The sequence below is a fragment of the Pristis pectinata genome, chromosome 16, assembly GCF_009764475.1.
Source record: "Pristis pectinata isolate sPriPec2 chromosome 16, sPriPec2.1.pri, whole genome shotgun sequence".
NCBI lineage: Eukaryota > Metazoa > Chordata > Chondrichthyes > Rhinopristiformes > Pristidae > Pristis > Pristis pectinata.
The window spans coordinates 33,176,226-33,190,414 of NC_067420.1; the positions used below are offsets into that span (position 1 = coordinate 33,176,226).

The following is a 14,189-nucleotide window of genomic DNA, read 5'->3' on the forward strand; positions in this document are numbered from 1 at the left end:
TGCTGAGTCCCTCCAGCGCTTTGTCGGAGAATCCCGTTACGTCAGAAACAATGGGCGGGGCCGGGTGTGATGGCCCGTCATGATCCGTGGGGGTGGGGCCGGGTGTGATGGCCCGTCATGATCCGTGGGGGTGGGGCCGGGTGTGATGGCCCGTCATGATCCGTGGGGGCGGGGCCTCATCCTGTCACCAATCCAAGCCCCGCCCCCCCCCCGCCGCTGCCGCTCTTTATTCCGGATAATGGCGGCCGCTACGTGCGGTGGTTCGCTCCGCTTCTCCGGCCTGAAGCACGGCGGCCCGAAGGAGCATCACCACCACCACGCGAGGAGACGCGTCGACTCCCGGCGGAGACAGGCCGCCCTCAGCTTCCTCAATAACATCTCGCTGGACGGCCGGCGGCCCGCCGAGCTGGTCAATGGCTTGTCGCAGTGCCGGCCGGAGCAGGAGGCGGCCCCCAGCGCCCGGACGGCCGCCGGTTGCATCAGCTGCCTGTCGGGGCTGCCGAGCGCCGCGGTGACCGCCCAAACCTCCCGGCTGGGGCCTGCTGCGGGCGCTGGGTACGCCGGACCCGTCTTCGCCTCGCTCGGTGACAGCGGTCTGGGGGCTGGCGCCAGCGAGGGGGCCGGAGGTGGAGGTGGTGGTGGTGGTGGTGGGCAGCAGGTGGCTTCGGGCCCGGGGACCCCACTGCCCCGGAGCGGGCTGGTGACAACGCAAGCGGCTGGATCCGTCGGACTGGACCTGCAGAGGCAGAGGTGGGTGTTGGGGGCTCCGGGGTTGAGAGGGATGTGAGGTGTTTGCTTCCCTCAGCATCTCCTCTCAGCAAGGTGGTTGCATGCACACTGATGGATATACAGAGAGAGAGCCACACCTGGGCACCCATACAGATAGTTGTCAACCACGCCACATACAAGTTTTTCACTGTACCTCGGTACAAGTGATAATAGTAAACCAATACTTTAAGATATGACCTGCCATTAGCCAGTCTGTGGAAGTTTGCAATGTGAACATCAGGAAGTTGAAATTAAGTTCTGTATGGAACCAATAGAAGGTTTACCAGCACTCTTTAATAACAATAACCCTCTTCCTTTCAAGAAATATGCCCATAGGTAACCTGGCCGAATTTTGTTCTGAAGTTCGTGAAACAGTTGGCCTTGTAAAGCGTTTCAAACTGACAGATTTTATTCCGTCGCTAAAAAAAAGTTTTTTTTGGGGGGGGGAAGTTGGTAACTCTGCAAGTTACTGTGGCTAATGATCGCCTGTTTATATAACATATGTATCACTAGCTGCTATAACCATATGCCAAAATTGTTTTGGTCTTTAAATATACTAAACTATGTTGTCCCGACCGAAATCTCTGGTTTTCATCCGATCACTTGCTGGAGCCGCTCGTTTATTTTATCTCCAATACGTTTAAAGATGGACTTGTGCTGGTTTAAGACCCCATCCTGCTGTTTACGTTCCAGATAGATGACAATGAGGGGAGGAGGCAGTAATGAGAGTTCGAGCTATGACTGGTTATGTGTCTGCGGAGTAACTTCTGGCAGTTGATGTATAAATATTTATAGCATTAATTTCACAGTGGGTGGGAAAGGGAAAGAAAAGATGTGCTGTGTTTATATAACATAAGTTTGAACATGCCCAAGAATAGCACATGATTGCAACTACATTGAGTTTATAGCTCATCAACAGTCAAATACCCTAAGGGATTCTAGATTTTGCACGGAGTTGGGTTTACTCCTAATTCCAAATCTGCACTGCATGTTTAGCATTTGCCATGCATTAATTATTTTGTAGCAGTACTAACATTGCAGAGAGAATACATCCTAAATGACAATCATTTTGAGGATGTTTCTGTAATTAATTCTTGCATTGGATTGAGTTTTCAGTAAGGGTGGGCATTTGGCCCAACAAGATACAAGTTATCTTTCTTAGTCACATGTACATCGAAACACACAGTGAAATACACCTTTAGTGTAGACTGTTCTGGGGGCAGCCCGCAGGTGTTGCCACGCTTCCGGCACCAACATAGCATGCCCACAACTTCTTAACCTGTATGTCTTGGGAATGTGGGAGGAAACCGGAGCACCCAGAGGAAACCCACACAGACACGGGGAGAATATACAAACTCCTTACAGACAGTGGACGGAATTGAACCCAGGTCGCTGGCGCTGTAAAGCATTATGCTAACTGCCTAAGCACCCAAATTCATCTTGCATCATTCTCCTTCAGATATTTGATCTCTAAAATCCACTGTCTTCTCTACTGAAGACGATGCTTTGGCAACTGGTGCTTTTTCAGTTTCAATTCATAGCAAGATTAGTCATGCCTCTTATTGCATGAGCATATTTTGATGACAATTAAATGTTCAGACAGAAACAGATCCACAATTACATATCTCGGTTTTTAAGTTTATTTTTACCATTATTGAATAAAGGAAGCTGATGTTTCCCATGAACTAAATTTTGATTGGGTAATTAGAGTGGAATGTCAAGTTTCTAACCACTGAGACTTCGCCATGCTTGCATGGCAGTTGCAGACATTTGGGGATGATATCTCTGCCTGGTCTGTTTCTTGTGTATTCTCCAAATGTTCTTGTGACTGGATCAAGAATGTACAGGATTTCAAATGTAAAGTAATTCCTTACATTTCTAAAATGCCATGCATATTTTGGAGCAATTAATGAATGTCAATTTTCAAAAAATATGACATTTTCAAAGTATAGTGTTGAGATAAATATGGTTCTGTTTTGCTGTTAATATATTGGAAGGTGGTTTCCAAATGTTGTACCATTAAGGTTGAGGTACTCCAATGCCTTGTTAGTCTTTTAAGTTACTTGGTTGATGAGCCCCTCTGAGGTTACTTAGATGAAAAAGAAAGTGCAGCATCTTAAATGCATGGGCAAAATGTGAAATATTTCTTAATTTCGGAGTGGACTGGAATGGGAATTAATTAACACAGCATACAATTAATCCATTATCTGAATATAATTTCTGAGTTAATCCTTTTCTAAGGTTCAATGAAAAGAACTGCATCCAGTAAGTATATTGGAAAACAGAACACTTATTCTTTAACTGAAAATAGTAAGAACAAAATGTTTAAGAATTAGAGAGAGAATAAGTATTGAACCTTCTCAACCTTTCTCTGCATTCAATGAGGTTATGGATGATTTTCAGCTTCATCCAGTTTCTAATCCAATCCCCGTGTCTCTTAATTGCTTTAGAATTCTAAACTCACTGGTTCACAGCCGTGAATGTATACAATGATTAAGCACCCATAGTACTCTGTTAGAAGATTCTAAACATGCACAGCCCTTACAAGTAATGAATTTTTTCCTTATCTCGGTGTTAAATAACTGACTTTGTTATCTTGAGTGTACAATTCTAGATTCTTCAGCCAGAGGAAATGGCCTCTCAATATCTACTCTGCCAAGCTATATAAACATCTTGGGTTCAGTGCTATCACACGTCATTCTTATGAACTCCATTGCAGATGGAATGATCCTACTCCATTTTGTCTGATAGGACAACCTCTCATCCCAGAAATCAGCCTGGTGAATCTTTATTGCATTGTCTCAATCATTCCTTGGGTACCAAAACTGCATGCAATACCCCAGATGTTGCCTCATCTACAGTGTGTACAATTGCATTGCTCCTGAACTCTCCCCTTTCCTATTCCCTTCCAAATTATTTACTGTAGATGCATGTTAATTTTGTTTTGCATGTAGGACACCATGTATGTTTCTCACCACTTTAAAAAAAATCCTTTTTTGTTTTTATTTTTGTGTGTTTAAACTATCTGTATCCCTTTGTACATTCTTTGCATCTTGTTTCCATCAAGCTTTGAAAGCAAACTTGAATATCTTTTACTCTGTCTCTTAGTCTAAGTAATGGATGGCAAACAGCTGAAGCTCCTGACATCCCACTGGTAACAGCTTGTTGACCTGAAATTGATCAGTTATCCCAACTGTATTCTTGTAACTAATCCTCTGTCCATGCAAGTATTTCTCCTCAACCCCACAAGCCCTTGTAATGATGGAGAGCAACACGAATGGTTGAAATGAAGATCTTGCCAAGTAGAAACAAATGCAGAGACTGCATAGTAGTCACTGGTAGTGACGCAGAGCTTTTTATACTGTGTATAGTGCACTTACAGATGTCATCGTTATGTTCATCCTGTAACTGCAATACAACAGTGCAATAATCATGTAATATTCCTGATGGTAACCTGTAATATGTAGAATATTGGATTGTTTGGTGCTCGATAGCCATGATCAGAAATGTGTGAAGTTTGCTGACGCTTGTGTTAAGTATTAAATATAAAATGTGAATTTCCAGGCTGCAAAACATCTAACAGTACAAGAGTTTTGAGTGTAGTTTGAAATATTTAACCATATGCTGTTATGATTGTAACATATGCTGTTTTGATTGTTGGTTGCCAATAAAAGGTTTAAGAACGCAACTGTGACAAGAGCATCGCAACCTGTTGTCTAATAAAGTTGTCAGCTAGTAGGGAAGTGCATGTAGACAAAAACATGCAACAGTTGGTCAGTGATGTTGTTTTGACATTGAAACTTTTTAATGTTGTGGGTGAAGTTTGAAAGTGAATCATACACAGTGGCTCTTAATTTGTAGTCATTGGCTCAATACATTTATGTCTTTACAGCTTCAGCTTCATCTAAGATTTTTTCTTGCAAGTTATAAAATTCTTCCAGTTAAGTTTAGTATTTATTCTCCAGATTTATAATGCCAAAATAGTATTACAATGTGCATCTTTGAAGCATTGCATGGAAGAATGTTCAAGAGATAATTGCCTTATTAAAACAAACAGATAGTAGATTTTATTGCTTTTTGGTGCATTAATAAATTATTTGCTACAGAATCAGTTTTAAATTGCAACTTATTAGGCTTAGTCACAATGTTTCCTATTGGCTCTTTTGACTTGGAATTAATGTCCTCCAATGTACCCCTGGGTAATGCTAGTTTAATTTTCTTTTTTAAAAAAAATGTGACCAAGATGCATATTTAATGACCCAGGGATGACTGAAGAATTCCTTCCTATTCACATTTACCTTTTGATTTTCATTTTAAACTGTTAATTCCTAAATCACTAGAAAATGTTCAAGATATGGACAGATTTTTGTTTCAGATTGTTCTTTGAAAATTGTTTTTGTGAGAAGGAAAATTCTTTCACTACTGCTTGCTGTCTGAAACCAGATTTTGGCCTCTGGTAAATTGCTTTTAAAAAGCAACCATTATTTGACGGATAAACTATATGCTTGGTTGCAAAATGTAGAATGTTTGCGATAATTAGAAAAGTAGTATTATGATTTTTAAATTTCTTTCATAAGTGAAAAGTGGACAGACTCCCTTTGCCTTATCTGACAGTTGGGAATGTACGTGATCTCCCTCCAAGTAGACATTGGAAAGATATTGCCTTCATCTCTGGACCAGATGCCTTCCCAGCCACTGATTTCAGTCATATTGCAGGTGCTCACTTCAGTCCATCAGCTGCTGAAAGGCTCTCAGCTTCTGTGCTGTAAAATAGTGATCTCAATAGTTCCTCACCAATTACTTTAATCCTTCACCGAGTTCACCCAAAACTGTGTCTCCCCAGTGATACCAAGTCCTGTGTATCCATCATAATGGCCTAGTGCGATTCAAACAGTATCTACTTCTGTTCATGTGTTGAGGATAGCCATGGAATTGGATCTGGATAAGTATTCTAGTTTTCAAGGCCAAGAATATAAAGATTAATCTCTAATGTATATTGTGTTCTCTATCTCTGTAATGTGTGTACTGGCTTCTAAAATGTTAAATGAAATCTAGAGTGGTTAAGATAAATTAAGCAACACAGTCAAAAAGGAACAGAAGTGTACTGTTTGAATCACAAAAGGTGATAACGATTCTCCATCCTGTTCAGGGAAACTTGTGATGTCAATGCTTATTTTCTAAACTAGTTTTGTGATTTGACATTCTTTGTGTGCAAGGATTTTTTTAGGTTGGTTTGAACTGAGTGCACATCTTCAAGAAACAAAATACTGGAAATTTAAAAAAAATAGAAAATGCTTGAAACATTCAGCAGGTTGGACAACATTGATAGAGAGTGTTAACCTTTCAAACCAAAGACATTTCATCGTATTTCCTGTTTTTTGTCTCACCGTAGATGCCACCTGACCAGACCCCAATATTTTGTTACATTTCAAATGCAATTTTCTCCTTGCTAAAAATATAGGAATTTATCATCACTAAAGTGAAAACTCTCAAAGGAATTGTTTGGAATATCTAATGCTCTTATGATCTAAACTAGCCTGCAGTTCCTTATGGGACAGGATTCATTGCAAAGAGAATGGGCTAAGGAAGTACTGGCACACATACTGTAACACATCTTGCAGGAATGAAGGTGATGGCTTTGGCCTTTCCAATGTCTAGTTGGAGGGAGCTTGCATACATTTCCCAACTGTCAGACAAGAGCAAAGACAATGACTAAATACACTGGACATCTGTCCACTTTTCACTTATGAAAGAAGTTTTTCTTTATCTGTGCAAAGGAGGGTTGTAAAGCATGGTCAGAATGTAGGAAACACAACTAACATTAAATCATTAAGAGATGTTAAATCTTTTTATAGGCAAACTCAGATTGGTTGAAATTTATCTTGAGACAGTGAAGTGCACCACTTCGCCCTATAGAAGATGCAAAGCAGCTGAATGTGCTTTTTCTCCCCCCCCCCCCCCGTAGACTCCTGATGAAAGGGCTTCAGTTTGTGTACATGTTCTCCAGCATTATATTTTTAAATCCTGGAGTTCCAACCTCCCTCACTTTTTCCATGACTCCTTTGCGAGTGATGTGTTGTGAATTGCCTTGTGGTCTGTTACTGGGAGGTAACCACAAGATTACTTTTGATGTGAGGCTAAAATAAGATGTCTACTGAATGAGAAATCATTTGATCCAAAGTGGATTTCAATATTGAAGAAATACTTGACTTCAAACTACTTGAGTTTAATTCCATTCATTACACCATGTAATGTGGAACCTGTATGTTGTGGGACTTGCTAGAATCTGGTTATCTTCTACAGCCTCTATATCCTCTACAGTAAGATGTTCAAATGTTGAATCTTTAAAAAAAAAATTGGATGGCGTGCACCTTTGTTTAAGTTGATTACCACAGTACAAAACAGGGTAACATTACTAAATACCTCTGTGAACCTTGGTGAGTCTGATCAATCGTTCTATACTTATAAGATGTAAGAGGATAAATGGAGGAAATGGTAAAGATTATGAAAAGCTGCAGAGTAATCAATTGCATGGCAGAGAGGCGGAGTTGATTTTGAAACCAGTGAAGTAATCAACCAAAATCGCAACAGGCAAACCCCACTCACTGCTGATATACGTGACATGTCCAAGTTTACTTTTTGTGAACCCACCATTGGGAGCTGACTGACAAAGACTGTCCCAACCGAAAATACCAATGCCCTGCCTTCTAATTGAGCCTTGTGCTACCAAATGTCACTACATGGATAGGCCAGAGAAAGTTTTGTCCATAACATTAAAAGCATTCAAACAATAAAAATCAAAGAAACAAGTAGAAGACCCTAATTATTAAAGCATTTGTGATCTTGAATAATTTAATTTTTTTTTAAATTTTCTTCAGCATATCCTTTGTCCCTCACATCCATTCCTTTCCTTTCAGTGGGCTCATTGTTCCTGTGGAAGGTCTAACCTGGGGCTGGTTCATCAAATGGACTGCTCACCAAAACTGCCAGAGCATAACAAAGTTTTTGTTTTGTGTTCTACTGGAATCGGATATTGGAAGTGCAACCGGGAAGTTGCCAACAATTCTCAGCCAGCAAGTTCAGGACTTTGGCTTTCACACAGGATTTCCAAACTGATGGAAGCAAATGCTGGCTGCTCAACGTTGAAGTTTCCTAGCAATTCCAAGGACACTTTTTTTCATAAGCAAGAACAGGAAATAAAAAATGTGCATTGAATAGATAAGCTTTCAAATAAAATGTAGCTGCAGAGGGCTGTGAACAGGTGTATATCATTTAACCATTGCCAAGATAGGTGGATGAGGCCATGAAGAAACATGGCTTAGTTGCAATTTTCCTAATTTCATCAAAGGCAGTTGTGTAAATTGCAAGTATACCTCAATCCACTTTTTCAATGGTTTGAATTTTTCCAAGGCCAGTAAGAGGCTTTTTAAATATGGGAAATGGATTCAGAAATTAGTTAGTGTTTAATGCTACATGTAAACATCACTTCGCTGACCAGTACTCTGCCATTAGAATGCAATGGCAGAGTGCTGGTTAGTGAAGTAATGTTTACATGCAACAGCCTTTGAGCTTTCCACATGGTAACTGGCATTTGCACTGGGGAAATGATTCTCTAGTCTTATACCATTAAATCTGACAGAGAAGCCAAGACCCCATTGATTTCTGTGTGGAATGTAGTGTTTTTATTTTGGGGAAGAAAGCAAAGGTGAGTTCCATTTCTAATGTTTTTGATTTTGTTCCTCTTTTTAGTTGCGTTCGGTGTTTTTAAGCTTTTTTAATGTTTTAATTACTTTTTAATCATTTTTAAATGGCTCTAAAAGTCAGAGGCATTTTACAAACTATTAAATGACCCTGCCAAACTGGCAACATTAGGGACAAGGCACTGCTTATTGTCAAAGCTCTGAGGCATTTTTGGAGCTGCATTTTCTTGGCGCTTTTTGAGGCCCAGCCTCCAACTCAGGCTATGACTGGAGCTGGGATACTTTGGGCTAATAAGGATGGTCCTCTGCATCTGGACCAAGCCAACACAAACATGGAGAGGTCATGGGTAATGATTCCAGGTATCCTTCCCAGTGAGATTTGGCAGAGTATGTACACTTCAGTTCACTCACATTTGCATCTGTCGATGATAAGCAGCTTTGTCCTCAACATTCTGAATTTGCATCCTCTGTCTCTTCAGTTAAAAAGTTTGGTTGATATTTTTAAAAACTGGGGAGATGGAATTCCAGGCTGGTAATATAATTGAAAGTATAAAATGTCTTGGAATATTGTCAATAATTTTAACTGTTTTATTAACGTGCTGTAATTTATTTACACTTTTTGTTCTACCAATGAGCAAAATATTGACAAATAAGACAAAGAATTGACAGATGCTAATTGGAAATTTCTGTTTGTATAAAAAGCAAAAAAAACCTATTCTATTAATCCCTATGTATTTTTGCCCTTTTTCACATTAAGTGTTTTGAAACTATTTTTACAATTTGTGAGAAGTTCTAATCTGCTCAAGATGATGAGAAAGCAGAATCTGAGATGAAAAGAACAAGATTGAGAAAATTTCATCAAAGAGATGAAATGTGGAAAAAAATACAAGTGTAAAGGCAGGCTGAGAGGGAAGGGATTCCAAGTCACTGAAGTCTTTGCTACTGATTTTATGGGAGAAGGAAATGCCCTCAAGAACACATTGAAAGTGTTAAATGTGTGAAACTGGGGGACATTGCACCAAGAATACAGATACATTTAAGGAGGAAGATTTATAAAGAATCAGGAATGGAGATTTGATGAGGCCTAGGAAGGTAAGATTGTTGGGAAAGCAGCTTGCTGTATAGGACAGGATGTGTGTTGCAGATTTTTCAAGAGGTGGAGGTTTTGCCATGTGCTGGTTGGAAGGCCAGTAAGAAATACTTTGGCCAGTCAAATATGGCAGTAGCTAAAGCTTGTCTCAAGATCAAAGCAATGTCAAGCTAGTTTCTTACAATTTTTACTACTTTTACTGTCTTTTTCGTCCTGCTTTTAATTACAAGAGTTTGAAGGAGGAAAACTTCTAATTTATGGATCCTGATATTTTGGTGTAGTAATTATTGTGCCATTTTGATACACATTATTCTATGACTGACTTTTCAAGGGTGACACCTTTGAAGGTGTTACATGTACAGTAGTGAAGTTCCCATTTCTGAAAATGGGTTGTCTCCAGTCATATTGGAAACAACTGACTCAGACCAGTTTCACAGTTACAGCATGAATGCAATGTACAAGCCAGTTTTATTTTGGTTCTATTATGAGTGTGTTTGTGGCATTCACAGAGTACCTTTTATAGCCTGCTCTTTGTGAATTTAAAAAAAACATTGGGCATGGTTTAAAAAAAAATTAACTTTGATCTGTTTGTCTGCTGCCATGACAGTTGAGAGAGGCATTAAATACAATGTTTGTTTAGTTTATTGTCTTGTAATGACTTAAGTAGAAAATGTTTTCTGCAGCATTGCTGCCATTACTTTAGTAAATAGTGGAAGAATTTATGTGCTAAAATATATTTGGTGTAAAGAGAAGGAAATCACACATTCGATGCATTTTAAAATTTCAAATATTTTGAATACAAATGAAGTACTGATTAAGCATCATTGAATAAAAGGTCAGGTTTTTTTTGAATGGTGGTTTAAAAATTTGAATAATTTTTTAGATGGTGAGAATGGATCTTCGAGGAACTGAGAGACAGCTAATTACTCTTATTTGGAAAGCTTTAGTAATAAACCTTCAGCTTTATTACTGAATAAAGCTTCAGCTTTAATTGAATCAGACCCTGCTAAATGGCTGCTGTAAGATTTTTTGTACTGTTATTGTATTTAGATTTCCTTGTATTTCAAACAGCAAGGTTTCTCAGCTACTTACACTTTTAAAAAATAAATGCCTAATATGTTTATGTAATAAGTTCCTTGTAATAAGGTAGTACTTGTATATCCCATGCTGACTATCACAGCTGCTCTCCAAGTAAGATTCTTAATTGACATTTAGTGTTTTTCCTGATGTCACTCATTTAAAAATGACAATTTTCTATGAAATGTCATTTCATATAGTTAATTGATCTACAGTGATATGTGGGTTATATTGGGAATATTAAACTGTCACACTAATCATTTTTCAATGTGATTTGCACATGGTGGTCACTTTTTTTTATAGTTCATAGTTTAAAATTAATTTGCAACCAATTACACTTCAGGTGATCTTGATGTATCATTGAGTTTCACTTCAGGTTGCCATCTGAACTGTTTGTTTAAAACAAAAACACATCCAACTATCTATTCTGTTGCACATGTGAATGAGGGAAAATGTTTGTTGGTCCTCTTTAGACAGAAATATGCACTCTTTTAAAGGAGAATCAAAATTTGCATGATTTTTTAATTCTTCCAAATAAGTCAAAAGGCCACATTACTGGCATTGCCCAGGAAGGTCAATGCTGGCACAAACAATACCACAATATGGGCATTCTTTGTGCCAGCATTGACCTTCCTAGGCAGTGGTCAACACAACATGTGGGGTGGTGATTGTTTCATGGAAGGAGAACTCATCAACTGCCTAGGTTAAGCGGTACCTCTCGCTATCAACAATGCAGATTAGCAAGTGACCAAAGCTTCCCCCATCAACCTTGATATGTTAATGAAAAGATGAGTTATTACATATTTTTTAATGTTGCTTTTGCTCCTCTTCAGTGAGATTTGAAGATCCTTGCAGGGATGCTTAATGTGTTCAGATCTCACTGTAAGCTACAAGCGCAAACTTCGGATTGTTTTATAAAAGTCACTTAAAGGTTATTTAGCCATTTAATCAGATTCGCATCTTTCATTTTGTGGTTGAACTCTTCTAACTCTCCGTTGTAAATGTCCAGTAGGGATGTCAGAAATCAGGTGGTTTATACTTCAGAGTACAGTGCTATGCAACTACTTGATTTTTTCTTTTAATTGATCAAGTAGGAACTCTTGTTGCTGCCCTTAAGTTTTACAACTTTATTGGTGTTGTTACTAAATAAACTTTTTTTTATTTTCCAGAAGTAGAACTTCTTCAGGATCTCCCCATCCAAAAAACGCAAAGAAAGTCCATTTTATAAAAAATATGCGCCAATATGACACAAGAAATAGCAGGTAATTGGTAGTAGGTACAAAAGCTGTGCAGAATATCAAAAGTAATTTGCAAATAGTGAGAAGCAATAAAACTATTGATTAGGTGGGAGTCATTATTGTGATAATGAGCAGTTATCCAAAGTGGCAGAATGTAAATAAAAGTAATCAAAATCAGTAGGTGCTGGAAATCAAATGCAAACAGAAACTGCTCAGGAAAAACTCGGTAAGACAGCATCTGTAGAAAAAGAAACAGTTAACATTTTGGGTCTACAACCCTTCATCAGAACTGAGAAAGAAAGAGATGCAAGTAGATTTTCTGTAGGAGGGAAGGTGGGGGAGGGATGTGCAGAACAAAGGGAATGTCTGTGATAGTATGTTAATGGTAAGGTGGTGGGACTAGCCTGTAAATAATGGTGTTCCGAAAGATCTCTATTGAGGCCACAATTTTTCACTATATTTATAAATGACTTGGATGTGCAGATAGAAAGCCAACTATCAAAGTGTGCAAATGTCACAAAGAAAGGTAGTGTAAGCAGTATAGATGGATGTGTTAAATTGCAAAGAGATCATAACAGATTAAGTGAGTGGGCAAAATAAATTTAACTATCAGGAAAATGACTGAAATAGGATGGGACGGAGCACTTTATAAATTTCAAAATTAGAAGCAAAGATTACAAATGGTGTATTGGGGAATAGAAGGGAGGTGGAGACCGTAGGGTTCATATTCATCATTAAAGTATTATAAACTAATAAGAGAATATCCTATTAGAATTTTGGAATATGGCTTTTTTTTTTGAGGAATGTTTGATGTACAAGGGAGTCGAAGTTAAACCAGGTATGCCAAGTCCTGGTGTAACCATACCTACAATATGGTGAGCTTATCTGACATTGCATCTTAAGTAGAATAAATTAGCTTTGGAGGATAAATTTAACTGGAATGATACATCCTGTAAATACAGGAACTGATGGCTAATCTGGCATTTGTTTTCCATAGCTAATTGCCTTTAAGATTATGGTGGATTGCTAACTTGAATCGCTACTATCCCATTCCTTGAAGATGTTTCTAAATTGCTGTTCAGTAGAATTTAGACGCAGCTACAGTGAAGCAGCGCTCAGATATTTTCAAGTCAGGGTGGTTTGTGATTTGAGGTAGAACCTGAAAGTATTAGTTACCTGTGCACCTGCTGCACTTATTCTTTGTACAGAGGTACTGTAAAAGGAGTGTTGACAAGTAATTGCGGTCCATTTTGTAGATGGTACACATTGCAGCCAAGATAGGGAGTATGTCTAGGGCAGTGAACAGGGTGCTTTTCAAGCAGGTTGCTATGTCCTGGAGAGTACTGAGTTGCCTGCGTGTTATCAAAGCTGCACTTCTCTAGGCAGGTGAAGAGTATTCCATCATATTCCTGACTTGCCTTGGCTTGAGGATGGTTGAAAGGCTTTGGGGAGACAGTCTTCTCGTGATACCAAGTCTCTGACACAGCCTTGTATCCACAGTTGCTGATCCAGTTGTGTTTCTGATCAATGGAGAAGCCCATCAGGATGAGAATATTTATTGAGCATTAAGGGTGGGTGGTTAGACTTTGATTTGTTGATGGTCATTGCCTGGCATGTGTGTGGCAAGAATATGACTTGCCATTTATCAACCATGCATGAATGTAGTTTAAAGTTTTGCTGTGACCAGGCACATTCTACATTAACTTCTGAGTTAGAAATTAAATTCAATATTGCGCAAGCATCAACAAAAATTCCCACCTTTGACTAAATAATGGAAGGCAGGCTATTGATGAAGCAGTGGAAATGTTTAGGCCAAAGATTGCCCTGGGGAACTCCAGCAATGAAGTCTTGGAGCTCAGATAACTGACCTCCAACAACAATTTTCCTGTGTGATGCAGGATTCTAGCCAGTGGAGGATTTCTCCCTTCATTTCTATAGAGGTCAATTTTGTGGGGCTACTTGATGCCTTGCTTGGTCCAATACTGCCTTGATGTCGAGGGCAGTCCACGTTGCCTCGCTATTCAGCTCGGGTCCATGTTTGTATCTAGACTCAGTAAGACCTGGAGTTCAGCAGACATGAGCACAATCCAAATCAAACATCAATGAGCAGTTTATTGTTAAGTGATGCCAGATGCCACTGTCAATGCCACCTTCCATCACTCAGTTAATTATCTGATGAGGTTTATCAGCAGAATGAGATGTTTTTGCTTTTTGTATATAGGCTCTATCTGAGCAGTCAATTTGGCTAAAGCAGTGACTAGTTCTTGAGTGTAAGTTGCCTTCAGAACAGATGGGATGTGGTCTGGTCTGAGATTT

General features: G+C 39.1%; 1 protein-coding gene across 1 annotated transcript in view; it reads left to right on the plus strand.

Annotated features, from left to right (window-relative positions):
• Positions 1-238: 238 nt before the first annotated feature.
• cables2b (Cdk5 and Abl enzyme substrate 2b) overlaps positions 239-14,189 on the plus strand; it is a 28,640-nt gene continuing 14,689 nt past the window's right edge. Inside the window, exons 1-2 of the mRNA XM_052031678.1 lie at positions 239-750; positions 11,805-11,897. Coding sequence (XP_051887638.1) covers positions 239-750; positions 11,805-11,897 — 605 coding nt within the window. The remainder of the gene's footprint in view (positions 751-11,804; positions 11,898-14,189) is intronic.